Source organism: Lampetra planeri, chromosome 26 (assembly GCF_965212315.1).
Source record: "Lampetra planeri chromosome 26, kcLamPlan1.2.h2, whole genome shotgun sequence".
Classification (NCBI taxonomy): domain Eukaryota; kingdom Metazoa; phylum Chordata; class Hyperoartia; order Petromyzontiformes; family Petromyzontidae; genus Lampetra; species Lampetra planeri.
In genome coordinates, this window is record NC_136132.1 from 9,613,481 (window position 1) to 9,633,537 (window position 20,057).

The following is a 20,057-nucleotide window of genomic DNA, read 5'->3' on the forward strand; positions in this document are numbered from 1 at the left end:
AAAGATCATGGAAAAATCTCCTCTGCTATAAACACTCACCATTACACAACACTAACCTTTCATTGCTGATACGTATCTAAGCAAATACTTGCGCTAAAATCGTCCAGCAGAACACTTGACATTTTGGCAATTTATGCGAAACATACCATTAGTTTAAGAGCTGGTGGCTGTTCGTCACTTGTGAAACGTTTTGCAGGGGGGCGGGGGCGGCAGGGAGGCATAGACACCGTGGCTTCGTGTTCATTTCCTTCAATAATTGTGCAGCATTAGCAGCATACGTGAGTTCTGACGGTGCATGTAATGCAGCATAATGCAATAAATGTGGACTTAATTGGGCCCCTGTGCCAGGACGCTGCATGCTGATGCATCTGGGCATTAAAGGTTTATGCCCAGAGTTTGGGGGGCATGTGAGGGTTTATGGAACCTCGGTGAAGTGAGCGTTACCATTATAGTAATGTGCAACCTCAGCTCGAGATTCCCAGGGGTGGGGGGCCTAGCAGAGACCCCCATTTCCCCGGGCGTCTCTGCAAACGCCAGAGGTGAACTCTTGTCTTTCCTTTCCTCTGCAATTACGCCGCTTGCAGCATTAGAGTGAAATCGCTGCGAAGGCCGGTAATGACCGCAGTGAGGCAGGCGCCAGGGGGGTAAAGGGAGAGGGAAGGGAGTGTGCAAGCACGAGGGGGGTTTAAAGCACAGGACTCTGCCTGCAAGTGTCTCCTTAGCAGCAGGAATTTAAATGACCCGTCTGTATTGCTTGACGTGACTCATTTTCTAGTGAGTCGTGCAATCGGTAAAAAAATCTCATTTAACACCAGGACGGGTTTTTGATTATTCTGGATTCCTATTTTTTTAATGGCCTCTTCATGCCATGCAGGAGAATGTCGTTGGCAGTGTGCCCTCTTCACCGGTGACTTATTCGTTGACTGTTATCAGATTTCGATTTAAAGCTTTCGTGACTGCAGGGATTCATCTTCTTGGTTCTTTCGGTAAAGTCACGTAGAAGGGAAGTTTCCCTTCTACCGAAAGAACCAAGAAGATGTTATCAGATTGCCCTTGTTGTGGATCCGTAAAGACCATGACAGTGTCACAATCTGGCCCTCCTATCCTCGTAAGTGAGAAAGAAACGCTTTTCTGTGCAGGCCACAGCTTCTACATTTGTAGTAATTTGTCACGATCAAATGTAAAAATGTGTCTCTATTATTGATAAATGACCACGCAGAAATTTCTTTGGGGATCATTTTAAAAAGCGGTGAATTCTCATGCACTTCAAAGTGCAGACGTTTTGCATAGCGGAAAGGTGAGCAAAAAAACTGCATGAAAATTTTTGTTTTACTGTGCAGCGATAACCGTGCCTTTTGAGACGTTCTAAACATTCTAAGTGCTCGTTTAAATTATTATGGTTAGTGGCCCAGAGTGCCGGCAAGACACTTGTCAGTCATTCACCACACTTCTCGTCGCTGGTGGTGCACGTCTCGTTTCAGCTGCCCCAGTGTTGTCGCGCCCCCTTGCTCATGTTCCCTCACATGGACCATTGCACTCTAAATGCATTTGACAGCTTTTTGAGAGTGAAAGAGAAAAAGTGATGGCTCGGGTCAGCGATAGTATAGTGGTGCAGGATTTACCGATCTACCGGAGCTCATGCAACTTATTTTGAGCACAGGGTGCCATCGTGCATCTCAATGGCTCCTGAATAAAATACAATTTGTAGCAGCGGATAAATTTGTCACTTACGGCCGGCCATGGTAAACCTTACCCGCCGTGCGCACGGGTGGTTACGAGTAGGTCAATAAAGACGTTATTTTTAAAACACATCGGTGCACGCGGTAGCGTGCCTTACGGACTTTTGCTTGGGGAGAGAGGGCTGTGCCACGCTGCGTGGCTCGTTTACATTCAGCCCGTTTGCCCTGCCAATTGCAAGCGCACATTATTTTTCACTGACCCAGCAGAGTGAGCGACCGAGACGGACAGATTTGTCGGTCAAAGACGATGGCCCGTTTTCTCTCCTGTGAGCCGCACTGTCAGCCGCGTGCTGCACATGGCAGATAAAGCCTCTTGTTTGTAGTTGTTGCACATTGAGACATCGCTGTGGAGCATTTCTTGTGTGCAACTGGCGTCCCAGAGAAAATTGAAAGAACAAATGAACTTTTCATTGATGATTTAAATCTTTCGTGACTGCAGGGATTAATCTTCTTGGTTCTTTCGGTAAAGTCACGTAGAAGGGAAATAATAAAATAATAAAAATTAAACATAATAAAATACAATTTTCACGACGTTTCGGCCACAACGCAAGCAGCCGTCCTCAGGTGAAGAACAGGTCTGTCGGAAAGACAGCGTCTCATTCAGACGCTTGAAAGAACAGGTCTGCCGGAAAGAGAGCGTCTGAATGAGACGCTGTCTTTCCGACAGACCTGTTCTTCACGGCTGCTTGCGTTGTGGCCGAAACGTCGTGAGAATTGTATTTTATTGTTTTATTTTTATTATTTTATTATTCCCCTTCTACGTGACTTTACCGAAAGAACCAAGAAGAGGTTTTCATTGGTGTTTAAAAAAAATCATTGTGGCCTAAAGGACAGCTTTTCATGAGCAGTTGAAATTTTAAAGTCTGCTCTTTATTGCTTCTAAATGTTTTACAATTACAAAATACATTTACCAGCAACCAGCAGAACATGTATACATTTATTTTTGAAGTTCATCTAAAAGATGTTGACGTTTGCTTCAGAAATAGTTATTTTTGAGGTAAGAGCTTCTTGGTCTCGTGCATTTTGCCATATTCTAGCGTGCAGGGTTACATCTTAATTGCTTCGACCTTACAGCCAATAATAGTGTGACATCATTACTCGGGGTGTAATGATTCACCCCTTCCCCCCTCCCCTCCTTCCAGGTGGTGAGTGATTTGATGAATTTCCGCAAATCAAGATCAGAATTCGATTTGTGAATATATTATCTTTTTCACACTGGTGAATTCAGCGGCCACTAATTGACTGCATTGTTCACACAAACATGTCACAACTTATATTCATCGATAAAAAAATATTCTCATGCCAGCAATGCAATGTGTGTCACGACAGCTTAAGCATTGATAAGAATTTATGAATACGTGCAATTTCACGCACCCACGATTAGCACGGTTGGTTACGTACAGTGCAAATGAAGTTCAAAATACATATAATTGTTAAACCCCAACACATCACACTTGAAAAATACCCCATGCTTGTTGTGCAAGTAAGACTTTTGAGTGAGTGACTGGCAGAGCCATCGGCAGAAGAACAAAAAAAATAGGTTTTGAACCTGGTCTTGGTGACAGCATAGATAGTCTATGGGCCAGAACAGAAATCGTTACTAGCTATTATTAATACGACCAATAAGGGTTATTTCCTTGGTAAGTCTGCTGATTTCAAATGGTTATCACATTATTCACTGTTATTGGCCACATAAAGAAATTGGAACCACTATCAGAATCTTTATTTATCCTGAAGGAATACAATGAATACTCTTTGGTTCTTTCGGTAAAGTTACGTAGGTATAAAATAAAATAAATCACGACGTTTCGATTGCGACACAAGCAATCATAATCAGGTGGGAAAACCACGGCAATATATTTTTTTTCCTGAAGTGGGAGAGAGATGCCGTGGTAAGAGATTATATAGGTAAGAAAGGGGGGAGGGGCAAGGGGGGAGAGAGAGGGGGGTGTGGGGTAGGGTGAGGGGGACCGCTGCGTGGACGCGAGGAGAGGGACGTGATGTACAATGAACTATGAATCTCTTTTTCACAGATGTCCAGTAGGGGTGGGTAAGCAAGTTGCTAAAGTTATACCCTTTCAGGTGGTACCGACAAGTAAAATATCTGGTCTTGGTTCATTGACTAGGATGGCTTGAGGGAGTTCCAGATGATGGGGCCAGCATGATGTTATCAGAAACACCACCCACTCCCCTCTTCCCATGCCCCGCATAGCGACATCTCCACTTTATGGATTGCCTCTCCTCCTCTGTCCTCCCTGCCACCCATGCTCTCTGCAGGTGGAGTTTGAGTGCATTAACAACAAGAAGAAACAAAAAAAGAAGAGCTACAAAAACTCAGGCATCATCATCTGCAAGTCGTGCAAGGTTGGTATGCTGTCGCATGGCAACGGCATGGAGGAGCACTGGGAGAATAGTGGTGCTGTGATCAACTCCGTGGGATGCGAATATATGTTCAATGAAGACACAGCGCAGAACACAAAGCTTTGTTGATGTTCATCCTGATATCTCTGTAGTGATTTCACTGCAGAAACGACCTACCCACAAATGATAGCTCAACGAAGTTGCTTGTCATGTGGAAATGTTTAGCAGTCAAATACTCTGAATGCGTGTTTCTAAATGTGGAGGGAATAACCGGAGGACCCGGAGAAAATTCCATGTGACCAAGGGGAGAGAGACACTGCAAACTCCAAATATACAGGCGTCAGGGTCATGGTCAATCCCGCGACCTCCTGTATACCAGGCGAGGTAGTTAACATCTTGCCACTGTGGCCCATCAATAGGGACACCATCATTATCAGCCATGATCTATCAACTTGTGGATGAATGCCACATCTCTCATTCCTGCATTGTAACAATCCATCTAGCCCCTGCACAAGCTAATTTAGTTACTCCATTTCCACGGTCGACATGTTTTCCAGCATGTTCACTCCTTTGGCTGCTACTCCATTGTTAGTCTCGACCACCGGCCATAATCCCTTCTAGCGACGTGCCCTGCCCGAGCCCACTAACCTGTCTTTACAGTCAACATGATGCCTCTAACTTCACATATGTTCTTCCTGTTAACAAACGTTTTTTGGGCTCTGTCTTCCTTTAACAAGCATTTATTCCTGAGGGCTGCCCCAGTAGAATGCAAGGAAGTTGGCAAGCATGTCTACAAGCCTAATCCTCACCCTACTGCAGTCATGTATTTCAGTGGAGGTTTTAGTGACAAATTCGAATGCAAATCCGGAAACAATGAGTGCTTTGTGTCGCACCGACCAATCTGGCATGGTCAATGTGGAAGGTATTTATTGAGCACTGCTTAAATTAAATAAGTACGTGAGTGAGTGAAGGTATAAATAACAGGAACGTTTCAAAAATATATAAAAGCCTTCAGTGATGTTTAATTGGACCAGTGGCCGCGCCTAGAAACCTCGGAGGCTTAATTGCGATTCGCTGCACTCGCACACTACAGGGTACGGAGCGCTTATTTATTTTTATCGGAGCCTTTAACCCCATGGTAAATGAACATGCACCCTCTAAGCAAGGCCCCGCTAAAGCCGTGTTAAGCGCCCGTGCAAACTTACCGACACCTCATGGCAGGTTCCAAGTTTCTGCTTACCGTTTTGGTCATTGTAAAATTAGTCAGAATTGTGTGTTTTTTTGTGTTCTGGATAGCGCTCAAATAGTTTTGGCAACACTTTTTGGCACCATCTCGCCACCACGGACGAGCACACAGCAACGCTGCTCGGGTCTTGTAATACTTTCGGTTTTGATAGTGGAATGATGGGCAACACGTTTCAGTCTATCAGTAGCATGATTGGTGGTAGTGTGATGATAATTTGAAAAAAAAATCTTAATTCTTAATCTGTCAGTAGGTATTTTCTAGTGAAAACAAATCTAAATAACACACAATTAACTTAATTTTAAAAATTCCCATTCTTCAGGTCAGATCCCACCCTCTCAAAAAACAAATATGCATTTTCAGGAGAATGTATTTTGCTGATTTATAGTGTATTGCCCATCCTTGCACTATGTTTGTTTCTTGAGTAATTAACAGAATGACAGGACAGCTTTATTTAGAAAACATTTTTAGGAGTATGATGTTGGTAAGATGTAGTTATTTCAAAATACACAGAAGCAATTGACAAAAAATATATTTTGGCACCATTTGTACTCAGGAGTTGTACAAAATGCTAAATGATTTTGAATGGGATTATTATGGACAGAAGCCCACTCCACTGTACTCGTTACGAATTGCTGTTGGAATCTGCTTCTGAGTTGGTAATTCTACTTTCCCTGAAGAGACCACCGCAGCCCGCGCAGTTTGACATACACAGCCCGTGTGCATCGTATCCCTTTTCATTAATATGATCTTTATTGCATTCAATCTAAAAGTGCTGTCGGGAAGGAAAGCCTTAACAACCTTTGAGTACAATATTGGAAATGCCAGTGGTGTGTGCTTGGAACACGGTGCAAGGTAGGTGACTGCAAAGGCAAGAAAAAAAATTTAGCGTCGTTTAAAAAAGCTAATATATGTCTGCTGCGAGATTACTACGTTTTCCGCTTGCTGATGCTGCTGTTTCCATTCTGTCATGCTGCCCTCGACGTAACACAGATATCGCGTGACTACACCTTCCTGGATTACATCTTTGGAGGGTGCCAACTTCATTTCACGGTACGATGACTACTGCCCTGTTTCGACTCCTGTGCGTTCGCCCTGGCCCGCCCACCCGGCTCACTGCTTCCCCATGCCCCTCTCAACACTTCCCTCCTAAAACCCTCAGCCCGCATTTCTGCGACGAATTGTATATTTCGGTTAAAGTTATGTTGCTGGTACTCGCACTGAGCCAAACTGAATGGTTCCCATATTTGTAGGAAAGAGCCATCTGTCACTCTCTTCACATTACTCCGTCTCTCTGTGGGGGAGTGGATGGGATTTTAAGGTGAGTGCAGACAGAACCACGAGGTGTAAATTATCGCCTTGGCCGTGCCTTTGTGATAAGCGTGCTGCGCGTTCCCCGCACCTCGCGTTCGCTCACACGTGCCGCCTACCCTCCCAAATCCTGTTCCGTCGGTTGCGTTTTCAACAGAAGGTTGCAATTTTTTGGAAGTACGGAGAATGCTTATAGTGAAAATATTAAGGTCTGCATATATGTCATCATCAGCAGCCACGTTAACTCCTAAACCGTCGGAATCTGTCATGGTCCTGTGGTGGAATAATCCACGCAACACATGTGCACGAGCTGATCTCATCGCTCCATTGCTGCACCACACGTCCTCTTGCAAATACGTTTACACAAAACATGTATAAACCTCGGCCAATTCTGACAGCTGAAAGGCAATTTTGCTTGAGCGAGTGCAGGGGTGACACGGAATAGGAGCGTTGGCTTGATGTTCTAGGCGCGATGGCGGAGCGATCCACTTCTGAGCAGAATCTCCAGGGCACTGAGGAGGAGGTGGGGAAGAAATGAAAAGACACCGGAGTAAAACAAAACATGATTCTGCATGCGACAGGAATGGGAAGTCTGCCACAAATTCACAACTCACAGCTGGGGGGAGGCCATGACTGGAGCCATCTATTGGATTATTCGCCCAGCAGGAAAAACTGCACGCTGAGCAAAAACACTGATTCGGAAATATTTGTTTCCCATGGTCAGTGAGAAAGGCGCAGGGGGAGACGGGAGGAGATGCATTGTGTCAAACGCCATGGTTTCATCTGAAAGGCACTGAAAAATAATAATCGCATAATAGCCACATCGCCCTTGCATAGATCTAGCGTCTTAATTTATGACTGCCTCATCCCGTTCACAAAGTGTGGGGGCGCTCCTCGCTGGGTGTTAAATTACAAAGCACTGCACTCCATTACTTACGCATGATGAAGAGCCATCGTTGGGTTGGACTGCGGTGTAAAGAAGGCATTCTCATGACCCTTTCACACCAAACTGCTTCGGCGGTCCAGCCCGGCTCACTGTTAGAGGCCGTGGTGTGGGGGTTGGTGTTAACCTGTGCTTGCGATCGGTAAAAATTAGTAAACGGGGAGAACCCTGTCGTGTCCTTGCAAGTAGGCTCCTTGGGGATAAAGGTGGGGGCTGTTGAGGCTGTGGGGTTCGCATGGGTCAGACACTTTGATCGCGAGGCTTAGTGAGGTATGCGGGAGATGCGAGCACACTCTCGCAATCTCATGCGCGGAGGTCTCCTCGAGTTACTCGCTCCTATTAATATCCCCCTTGTACCAACGCGAGCCGCACCATTGAGAAGATGTCGCTCCGCTGCAGTCCACTCTGTTTTACCCTGGTGCTCACCCCAGATCCATCCTGAATAATTTACAGACAAATAGACAGTGTACTTATTTGTAAAAGCGCAGAGCATGCAGAGCACAACAGTGTGTGTGTGTAGTTAGAACACTGCGCTACGAACCCAGCGACCCGAGTTCAATTTCCGCTCACAGCCCAACTTCGTTATGAATATCAGAACTGGTCCTGGGTCTCCCTAAGGTAAACTCAGCCTAAAAACAGAGCCTTATGCGATGTGTACACATCACCACTGGAGAGACAAAGGCGGCTGGGGGTAGTGCTGGCCACCCACCCCCGAGTGTCCTGTGCCAGCCTTCATATTGCTCACTAACAGCACTTGTCCTAATTGTCTGTTAAAGGCTATACGGAGGATCTTTCTCTTATGTATATGAGTTAGGGGGAGCCATAGTGTAGTTCTTAGCGCATTGCATTGGAACCACTGGCTACAGTTTGATTCTTGCTAACATAAGTGCCGAGCAACAATTACATTGGTCCCTAGGCCTACTTCGGTTGACGTGGCATAATATAAGTACCTGCTACGATATATGAACATTAGCAATGGAGACGAGCAAATGCCGAAATAGGAGAATAAGCCAAAATGCCCTCTAGTTAGAGGGGCTTCTCTAGAGCTCCCTATAGTAGAGGCACTTCTGCCTGCAGTGACGTGAGCAAGCAATTTCAGGGCTGCGCCTTCACCTATCGTGAGATTCAGTGTTCTGCACGTATGTGTAGGCACGTCAATATTGTCTGAGTAAATAGTTTCATGTTAGCCACCATGCATTTCAGCATGGGCATTTACTTCCCCGTATTAAGATTTTATACATCGTTTTAGGTCGGCGTCACTCACCGCAGCACGCAAGCGGCTGTGTGTCTCCGAGGCCACGAGTTGCGGCCCGATTTAGCCTCAGGTCAGAACATTCCTAGCGGTTCCTCTTAAATTCGTTTTGCGGAATTGTCCCAATGCATTGCGTTCAGCACAATATAAACAATATAAACGTTCTTCTCTGCTGCCCCCATAGTTACCTTCCCTCAGAAATCTGTGCTGTGAACTCCCTGCCCTTGCTCAAAGCCCTGTGTTCCCACATCTGTGGTTCCAGCCTTTACCAATTTGTTACCGAAAAGCATGGTGAAGTATGGTAAATTATCCTCATGACCCAGACAGGCAAGTAGAGGCCTTCATTTAGCAGTTGACTAGAATATGGGTTTTACAATATTGTAAGTGGGTTGGAGGCATTTAAAGAAAATGTTACGTTGCCTTGCGTATGCCGAGGTGACCTGTATAAGCCTGCACGGCAAATCTGTCAGCACCTGCGTCCCCCAAATCACGAAGCTCTGCCTGTCTCCGTGGAGGGAAAACATGCCCGAACGTGTTAACTGTTTAAATAATAACTAATAATAGCAGAGGAGAAGATATGTTAGTCTGATGAAAAGTGTACAATTATAGCGGCACATAAAAATGAAATACTGGTAATTCGATTTAGCAGTTAGCGTTCCTAATTTTTTTGTGCGGCGTGGGTGTGGATCGGGAATGTGTGTGTGTTTATGTTCGTTGCGAGTGTGTGATGTGGTCTGTATGTATATTGAACTTTTTTCGCACCGTACGTAGTCAACCGTGCTAATCGGAGGTCTGCGTGTGCGCTAATGTGCGTGCTTATGAGCATAGGCTCTGGCCCGTGTGCAGATTTTCATAGTGTTCTCAAACAAGATTCCATTCTCATGTCTGAGTCAAAAGTCACCCAATGACCAGTTGCTGCTCAGCCTGTGTGAATTTCTGATGCTTATCAGCATACCACCACATGCCCAAGCGGCTTGCGTTTGGCCAAATATATGGAGATAAATTAGTGCGTCACAGGCTGAAGAGGAGATGGGCTCGTGCAAGAGGAACTGGATATGTGTAGGCTTGCTAATGACTGGAACCAGCGGTGTGAAGATCAGCCTTTCTGGAGGAGGCTCGTGAAGGATGCCCTCCAGCAACAATGGGCGGAGGAGTGACACTCACAATGGGTGGAACGCCGGGCGGCTAAAATGCAGCGAGTTGGCACGGGGGAGTGCAGGTGGTGCATCCACAAGTCATCTGAGTTGGTCAATCCATGGCACCTAGATCTGTCTCTTGACTGCCTACTAAGCCAGACTTTGACACTTTATGTGGCCTCAAAATGCACCTAGCCTGGCACAAGAACTTTAGTGGTATCACCGCCACTTAGTGGTGAATGTCGGCTGTTGTGCTGGACATGATCTCCTATAAACAGTACGTGCCTTCTATCATGTTGCCTCAGACTGTTACCCACATCTCCAGCCATAAGCGCCACTCTATCCAAATCCCTTTAGCAAAACCCTTGATCCAACAGCAGACTTTAGTGAAGAGCATCTCACAATACCTGTCCTCCATTCCTTAGCCGCCCCAAAAATGCTGGTGCCGGAACGAATGTATTTTTTTGTCTTTTTTGTGCACATGTTTTTCATTCTGGCTGTGCTGCGTCACAATGCGAGTTGCCTAGCGAGGAGTTGTCGCGTGTGCGTGCTTGCAGGTGGGCATAGACTTCACGGCGTCCAACGGAAACCCACGGGACGCATCCTCGCTGCACTACATCAGCCCCACGGGCATGAATGATTACCTGGCTGCCATCTGGGCCGTGGGCCAGATCATCCAGGACTACGACACGTAAGTGCAACGTGCGCAACAATCGCCCAGCTCAATCCAAGCAGAAAACGGATTTGTGAACGTGATTTTACTTGAGAAGCTGTTCAGTTGACTCCAGAGATTGCACAACCCTTGTGATAGAGGGTCACAGTGTTTTCTTGTTTTAGTTTCTAAATGAGCTTTCATTTACCCTATTACGCCCCTAATTGAGCAAATAAGTTGCTTAATTAGACCTGCTTTGCTTGTTTCGAGATGTTTATCAGTTGGAGATTTCATATTATCTATAAATCCCGCAAGTTTGCACCCCTCGAGCTCTGGCGTTTCACACCCCAGATTTACACTTGGAAGCAGTTTGGAAGCAGAATAGAAAAATAAAAAACAGATCAGTGATCGAGAATGTCTTTCATTTCATGACAGATAACAAGTACTTGCTGGCACAAGTGTTCATCTTGGTCTGGAGGCTTGTGATGTCCTCCCAGCGTAGTTACCGCTTGCTGTCAGATTTTTCGGTTTTAAAGGCAAAATTTTGGATAGATTCCCAGCATGGCTGTTTTGATCATTTTGACGCCATGCGGTGATTTAAGGCTCGGCTTCTGCGGTAAGTAGTGCAAGGGGAATTGTACGGCCACCCTTTCACTGGCATAGAAACGTGCTTAATGCCGCTGTCAATCTTCGGTGTGGAAATGCCTCGACTGGCTTGGCAGATCCCATCACGCCCACGGGAAGCACATTAAGGGCCCTTAACCCCATTACCTGTGGGATTATTTTATTTGCTTAACTGCTACCTCGACTGCGCTATGAATTTTGATGATTCCAGTAATTTTTATTTGCAACCGGCGTCTTGCGAGGTATATTTATTTTTGGGAGAAACCCAAGCTCCGTGTTTCATCGTGTTGTATGTTTAGGGTTTGTCAAGAATGTTGGCCAGTGAGACATTGGTTGGGGAATAAGCTCAGAGACGACGATGGTCAACATCAATCTTCGGTCTATATAATGGACTCTCCAGATTTGATTTCTTCCAGTCTTGAACAGGTGCTTTGTTCGGTGTTTAAATGGTTAGACAATAGGTGCTTGGGGTGTTCGTCATGTTGGAGAAATATATTTTTTTAATCAGCAACCTTCCGTGGTTTTTGGAACACTGGCAGTTCAGCTTCTGCTCATTTCATTTGTTTCTTTAGAGAGAAAAGAACATTGTGAAGAGGAATAGAAAAAATGTACTTAACATATCATGCTATTGTAGTTTATTAAAACTGTCATTGAGAAACATATGGATCCCTTGTGAAAATTGCAGCCTGGGCGTGAGACACAGAACATGGAGCCACTTTGTCATAATTTAATTTCATTATTTCCACGCTCTGGGAATTGTAGGTCGAGGGGTCACCCCTGTCCGATGAGAGATTTGGAGGAGGGCAATGTACCATTACATGGTCGCTTCGTGTCACGTTTTATTTCCAGTCCCGCATTCATAAAGCCATCATTAACAAATTACATTTTAATTTTGCGGAAAGTTGGGTAAAAATACAGCAGCTCAATGAACAGAATAACACATTCTTGATTTGAAACTTTCGTGACTGCAGGAATCCATCCTCTCTGGTTCTTTCGGTAAAGTCACGTAGATAGAGAAAAAATAATAAAAGAAACACATCGTTTCAATCGCAACACAAGCATTTGTCACCTGATGACGGACGCTTGTGTTGCGACCGAATTTTAGTGTTTATTTTATTTTTCTATCTACGTGACTTTACCAAAAGAACCGGAGAGTATAGAATAACACATGCCACAGTTTTGAATGGTAACATTGCAATTATTTTAAATCCAGTGTGTGTCGCATACAGCTGCAGTGTTATGATATTCATTTGGCAAAGGCTGTGCGATTCATTTCAGTGAAGTCTCCTACACAAATTAAATTTGCAGAAGATAAATAGGGGTTTATTTAATGTGCTTTTTTCCCTACATTAACAGCCTCCGAGTGCGATCAGCGTACCGGTTCATCTTCATTGTTCCACAGAGGCAATTGAAAACCGAAAACCTGTTCGACTTTGTCACGCGGGGCCGGCTCGCAAATGCTCGTTCGCTTTCTTCCCTTGGCTGTGCAATTTGATGCGCCTGGCTGTGAATACAAATCGCTAAAACGTTAGCTCCTTTCATAATCACCCAGTGCATTATTAAAGTGATTAAAATGTTGGCAATAATATATTCCTTTGCAGGCCATGTAAATGCCATACACTCTCACTCACGGAAATGTATCAAATATTAACCCATTGGCAGCAGGTGATACATTGTTTGTTTTGACATCCCTATAGCGGAATTTGTTTTATCCACCCATGTGTTATGGCTGAAAATCAGCGTTGTACCGCTATAGCTTGAGTGGAAGAATTGTGAGTTCAAATCCTGGTCAGGGGATGACCTAGTCAGCATCATTTCTCCGGCATTGGTAAAACGAGCAGCACTGCCTTGGGGAAAGTCAACAGCAGTCGTCCTGTGGTGTGAATAGCCCTGGTCATGGAGATGTGGAATTTCCTACACTTGCTCAGGCCCTTAAGTGGAGTACCAATGCTCCTTGGAGCAGAGAGACAATATCCCTTTGACCTTTTGACGCCTGCAGTCAGGGGTCAGAGCTCGTCGCGTTAAACAACCGGCGTGTTCTCGCGGCGGCGGCGGTGGTGGTGGTGGTTGCGATAGGAGCCCAACTGACCCCACCGTTCGCCGACCATGCAGCCCCGTGGCGTGGAAGCGGCTAACGAGCAGCTGTCCTGGCAGGGGTAGGGTCAGGCATTCAGGCGGGCAGTGGGGAGGAGAGATCGGAGTGGTCGCAAGCTTGCTATAGGCGGGCGATGAAAAGACGCCGCCCTGCGTGAGGCGACACATCGTGCGCTTCCGTGCACAAAGCGGGGGCGATCGTTACTTGTAATTTTCCGTCGCCAAGAATCTACACAAAAAAATATACACGAACCGAAATGATAGCTTCTTTCCTAAAAGCTGGTTGGCGGTCCTCGGAGAGTGATGTGAAAATCAATACCCTACGAATGTTACCGACATTTACTGCTAAAATGAGTCTCCCGCAAAGTGGGGTGCTTACCTAGGTGAATAGAAACATGACTAATAATACAGAAACTATCACCAACTTATTCCCTTCTAAGGCGTGGGTGCACGGAATTGCTCACGCAATCTGCAACAACTTTTCAGGTGGATGGGGATAGGGGAGAAAAATCTAGGAGGCAATAATATAACATTTCTCGTAAATTCTTAGTTTAACAACATCCTGAATGCCAGCGAAAGATAAATTGATGCGGACATACCTTCTATGGTAGGGGGGTATTGAGAGGGAGAGGCTCTGACGTCCGACTGCACTGCACGAGAGGAAGGAACTGTTTGTACATAGGCGTGCGTTCACGCAAACTCAGAGCACACGCGAACAGACGACGACAAAACAATATGCGTGCCGATTTTCTCCTCCGCCAAGCAACAACGTTCCATGGTTGAGCCCTCATTAGCACGGGCTCGCTGGTTCATCCCGCACGCACATCACAAGCTCCCACAGGGACGTTCGGCTGACGGTATCGCTCACGCCGCGGCGTTTTAGCCGCGTTTTTGAAAAGGCAGCATGGACGGGAGGGCAGCGGCAATGGAACGATCGATCGGCTGTGTAGCGAGCCGATACCTACATTAAGCTTTGTTAATAATTCATCCGTTTAAATACGTGCTGAGCGATTTCCCCCTTTAATGTGACAGCGATGCCGAGCATGGGGAGGAAGTGGCGCTGAAGCCCTGACGCCTTTTCAGCTGTGCCTTTCACCCTAATCCGTGCCCTTCCACGGACTCACTCATACAATACGGCCCCTGTGCAGTGAGCGTTCTGCCCTCACGGCCAGTACCGGGCAGCCCCGTGGCCCATCTGTCTTTTACACTCCGCTCTGGATAGACTCGTGCCACTGCCCCTGCTATGTTGAGTGGTGAATTATATGGAGTGCCATGGCGGCAAATTCTGCACGTGTGACAATGAGATCAGCCAGTAATGGCTCTGCGCACACTCGGCTTGAAACTGTTCGTGACACAAAGGGAATTACATCATTGGTTTAGTCATGCCTCCGACTTGCCAGGTACGAGGCTCCCTAAGGTCGTATTAGGCAGCCGTCTGCCGGAGAAGTGTATACAGAGCCGAGCTTGTGCTTGCATTGGAAGGTCATGCTGACAGAATTAATAATACAAAAGTACATGCGCTGCAATTTTTAAATAGACTTACAGATGAAATAGATTTGGATACTTTACTACAAATGTGAGCTCTAGCAGAAGTATAGCTATGCTCCACTCTGGTGGCATCTACAGCTTTAGCCATGATGACCTCTTGACCTTAGAGACAATGTATGTGTTGGGTGCATTGTCCTGTGTAGAGTTGTATGCGCTGTCACCCCATGACAGTCGGCTAGCTGCTGTGGCCCAGATGAACATCTCTAAGTGTTCCCTGCACAAAATGTGCTATGTTCCATGTGGCGGTAACAATTTTAAAGTCAAGTCTGTAGTGCTGCTGAGCCTCCACAATTATCCCACTGATTCAGAAATTGCTTGTGTGGGGTGTGGCCTTTTTCTGGGCGAAAATGGCAATGTTTCCATCATTCTCTTCCGAGGAAATCGTATCTCGAAGCTGCAGTTTTCTTTGGGAAAAACGGTTTTGAAGACAGGCCCTGATTACGATTTTGCATCTGACTGCTAAAGCAGTGGCTAAGTCTTCTAGTTTTCTCCTTGCACCTTTACAGAAGGCACAGTGGCCTCTCTGAAATAGTCCACTGTTCTTCTGTATTAGAAATAAGCTCGTAGGCCGGTGTTTTTATTCGCGTCTTACTGGTTGCATTTTACAGCATAACCACAAAAAACAATGCAGTAGTCACTCTCTCTCTCTCTCTGGGCATAAAATAATTTACTTGACATTAAACGGCCTCAGCCTTAAAGCTGTGTTATTCTCTCTGTCTCGCAGGGACAAGCTTTTCCCAGCATTGGGTTTTGGAGCTCAGCTTCCTCCCGACTGGAAGGTATGCTTTTTCTTCACGCTGAGCATGCAATGGTGTTTCCGACTTGGGGTTCATTCAGGCACACTTATCGACGCCAATTGTGCCACCTCCCACCATGATACTCAAACGCGCAACCAATGCCAAGCAAAACCGGGAGTGCCCAACCGCACCACTGAGGGAGCACACACTGCCGGCACCAGTGATGGCCATTGAACTTGGGCTCGGCTGCTTGTCTGGTGCTCCGTTGTTGACAATGAGATGCCTTCATTACCAGAGAGTCATTGATTATTTATTGTCGTATTCACGAGTGTACGCAGGGAGGGGCAACCACTCCACGTGTCCGCCGCAAGCTACGCTAAAAATACGGAAAGAGTGTTGGTATTGTCACGGTACTGTCCTGCATTCCCGTGCCGGTCTAATCAAGCGCGTGCCACTTTGGCACAAGCGTTGTTGTGCTGCCAGTGCTGCCACCTGTCCTGGTTTTCCAAGGATCATCCTCCTTTTGCGGTAGTTGTGCTGGGAAATGCATACGCCTTCCTGTGACGTTAAAAGCCCTGTTGTTTTGGCAGTTACTACTGGATATTACTACTGGACATCTGTGAAAAAGAGTTTAATAGCTCATTGTATTCCTCCTGTCTAAATAAAGATTCTAATTCTGCATGGTTTGCCTCAAATACATGTGGTTAATACAGACTTAATTCCTTGCAAAAGGTATCTATTTGAACATCTTAACCCATATTTTATTGCCAGAAAAGGTAAAACCTATTCTTATTTTTCATACTTTCATACTGGAAAAAAGGTCTCATAGATATTCTAATTCTGAGTTGCATAGTAATGCACCACTCAAGATGTTAGCATTTATATGTCGTAATTGAAAGATATACAAAAAATTGTAGCTCAAAGGTAACAGTCATATGTGTAGCGCAGTGAGATCTTCTTTGTTACAAAGTGGGGACTTTGTCAGTGGCCTTGGTGACTCAGATGACCCATGAGCTACGTGGCCCGGGTGGGCGGGTCCTCGTGTCGTGTGTCGCGGACCCTCGCGTTTTTTGCCGTTGACAATTAAACGCCGGCGCCCGAGCCACCGGGGATAAGCACCGCCTGGAACGCTCGCGAGCGGCGAGGGGGTAGCGCCCGCGAGGACGTGCAATGTCAAGTCTGCGGTACGGCCACCGTAGACCCTTCCGCTAAAAATACGCTCCGTGACTGATGAGGGAGTAAGATAATTAATGCGAGCGGGTGGCCCTTGTCCACCGAGCGAGCTGAGCTCTTGTCGGTCAGAACAGGCGACTGGCAGCATTGCCCATGGTGTTCTTGTTTAACTTGTCACGGTGTAATCTTGGTCATTTCCGTCATGGGGGGAGGGGGGGGAAGTGCCTATACACCACTGTGCTTACATCTGAGAGAAACAAAAAAGCATATTACAAATTAACAAAATCGACCAACTTATAAAAGGGGTCATCTACCTATGAAAGATGTGATATCCACCGGAAGAGCCAGGTTATATCACCTATTTTTTATTTTACCAGGTAAGACTCACTGAGCTATATAGGTCTATCCATAAGCCACCTGTATAGAATGGCAAGTCCTGTAAGGGTTACATGTAAAAGTGGCTAGGTAATACTTACACAATTGTGGCAACATTTACAAAGAGAGTAAATTTATTTTTTAAATGGCACATTTTGTAGAGGTGTAACGTAACAGTAGCTAAGTTAAACAAGGGACTACTGGGGTTAACTTGGCCCCTGCTTTTCTATTGCAATGGGAACTAGCAGCAGCCGCAGCATCATTAGAATGGAGAGGCCAAGATTGCCGTGTTTGTATCCTGTTGAAACACTTTCTGTTACATCGCCCTCCCTTGATCTTTTCTCTCCGTTGCTGAATGAGTTATCGGCATTAGTTGCAGACCCTTAGACATCTGTCGAAACACCACGTAGCACAACAAACACACCAGTGAGCTGTTTTTGTCTGTAATATCGAATTTTTATCTGATTTCACTTTTTTTTCCCTTTTAAAGTTTGCTAATATATTTTACTCTCTATAAATACATTACATCCTATGCCAGGTGGAGCAATACTGCTTTTAAGTTAAAATCTAATGTAAATTTCCTAAAAGTAGTACTATTTTCGTTTTGGTCGCTAATTGTAGCTGGAATCTGGTCATTATTGTGAGATAATCTAGTTGAAAATGTAGCTCAATAAACCATCATCATTTTGTGCCAAATTTCCTCTGCAGGGTAAATTCTCTTTGCAGAGCATTCATTAGCATAGGTTGTCAACATTCACCGGTTGACTTCATTCAACAATTGTATTAACATTTTAAAAAATCAATTGGAACATTGATTTAATTTGTATAGTAATGTCATTGGAATTGAGAGGCCGTCTTATTCAGTTAACTTGTTTTTTTGCACCAAATGTAACAGAATTGTTTTCCCTTCCACAAGACAGGTACACACCCTCTGTGCCTGGTGGCGAGACGTTAACTACCTAGCCTGCCGGTTTTTCCCTCCACGTTTATAAACACGCGTTTAGAGTATTTGGCTGTAATAAATTTCCACGTGATAAGCCACTTCGTTGAGCTATCATTTGTGGCCAGGTCGCTTCTGAAAAGAGCTTTATAGCTTCGTGGGCCTTACCTGGTAAATTCCAAATTGTTTATAGTTTAATTTAACAATTAACTTACATTGTTTTCTCTGTTAGATCACATTCATACTTTACATCTGCATCCCAAAAAAAAAAATACCCTATCAGCAGCAGAACTACCCAGCAAGTATCATCTCATCCCTTAGGTGTAAACGGTTCCATAAATTATTTAACATTCACAAACGACGTCGAGAGTAAAAATGGTTAAATTATTTTACGCTTTGTTTAAATGTCACGCGATGACTTAAGAACATGTTTATCTTGCTGGGGGGGATGTGACCGTGTCCCCGTTGGCCACTCTGTATTGTTTTTTAAAAATCATAAAAGGCTCGGAGTGACTTGGTCCTTTTATTTTTCTTACAAAAGATTGTTTCTGAAATATGCTAAACAAACAAGAGCAATTAATTATGCATATATATTACTCACGTGTCCTCAGGTGGCACCTATTTGCAGAATTCACCTAGAAGTGATCTGTTAGACCCCCTTTTCCACTGACATATCCAAGCTGAGCCAGCGTAGGGCCTTCAATGACAATTTGCCGAGCTGGAACCAAACACGCAAAGATGGGTGACATCATGTCCCTGCAGCGTTTTTTTTTTGCAAAGTGAGCATGAGTGGATCGCCGAACGTGTCTCCAGGGGTTGTCAATTGTTGTCTTCACAAAGGATTTTGACCTTGCTCTGCGTGTATCCATCTTCTCGACTCCTCCCCTGCCAGAAGCAATGTGTGTTATGCGATTAAAAACACACGCATTGTCGTCCCATCGCCATGTCTGGAGTGCACACTGTGCCCCGAAACGCGGACCTGGAGGTTGTCTCGTTCCCGCGCAATTATCACGTTGACAGACACCGCCACCGCCACATCGCCCATCCACTTACCTTCCTCAAGTCTCACGTGTGTTGATGTAACATAATCCTCAATGTTTACTCCTAATTAAAACAATTAGCATTTCAATACACACATCCGTATCACACTCAAACTTAATAATTCACGAGCGTGTTCCTAATGAATGGAAATAATTCCAGGGCTTTCGCCAGCAGCGAAATACACTGACGGATGAATTCACCTGGCGCAGGAAGGCAATAGTAGGGACGGCTTAGCATCTTAATCTTGCCCGTCATGCCACTGGAGCCATTCTAGCTGCCACGGGGATTTAGACTTGACACTTTAGACGCTTGATAAATCCAAATTGTGTTGTCCTTATTCGCGGTGCCACCTGCGTGTCCGTCCTCTGCAGAGAAGCCCTGAGCTGTTTATCCATCAATTGTTAAATATAATTTCATTTGGGGGTACTGTCAGTCAAAAGGGATTGCATATGTTTGGTGCATTATTTTGTTATACATTTTTTAAAATCCATAATTACACGTGTAATATGGCTTTTTTTCCTCCCCCCCCCTCACCCACCAAGGTGCACCATGACTTTGCGCTGAATTTTAACCCATCCAACCCTTTCTGCACAGGTAACGTTGCACAATCAATATTGGTGCAGTATTTCCTCCACCAAGCTATGTAGCATAATACTTATTACCTGAACCACCAAACACGCACCTGCGATTAGAACGGTTGGCTATGTACGGCGCGAAAGAAGTTCAAAATATATACGTGCTCAAATGAAACCGTCACGTCCTCCCCTGCAACAGCAGTAGCAGTGTCCACTTTCCGTCATTTAGCGGACAAAGTGAGCACTAATTCTGAACACTTGTGCCTGCGATACCATTGTTGTTGTGCGATGTTCAATTATGTAAGGGCTGAAC

General features: G+C 45.3%; 1 protein-coding gene across 2 annotated transcripts in view; it reads left to right on the plus strand.

Annotated features, from left to right (window-relative positions):
- Positions 1-20,057, plus strand: part of LOC144727705 (copine-2-like) — a 62,254-nt gene that overhangs the window by 35,505 nt on the left and 6,692 nt on the right. For both annotated transcript variants that reach the window (XM_078606734.1, XM_078606735.1), the window contains exons 9-13: positions 4,017-4,103; positions 6,337-6,396; positions 10,543-10,676; positions 15,628-15,682; positions 19,712-19,763. In XM_078606734.1, coding sequence (XP_078462860.1) covers positions 4,017-4,103; positions 6,337-6,396; positions 10,543-10,676; positions 15,628-15,682; positions 19,712-19,763 — 388 coding nt within the window. The remainder of the gene's footprint in view (positions 1-4,016; positions 4,104-6,336; positions 6,397-10,542; positions 10,677-15,627; positions 15,683-19,711; positions 19,764-20,057) is intronic.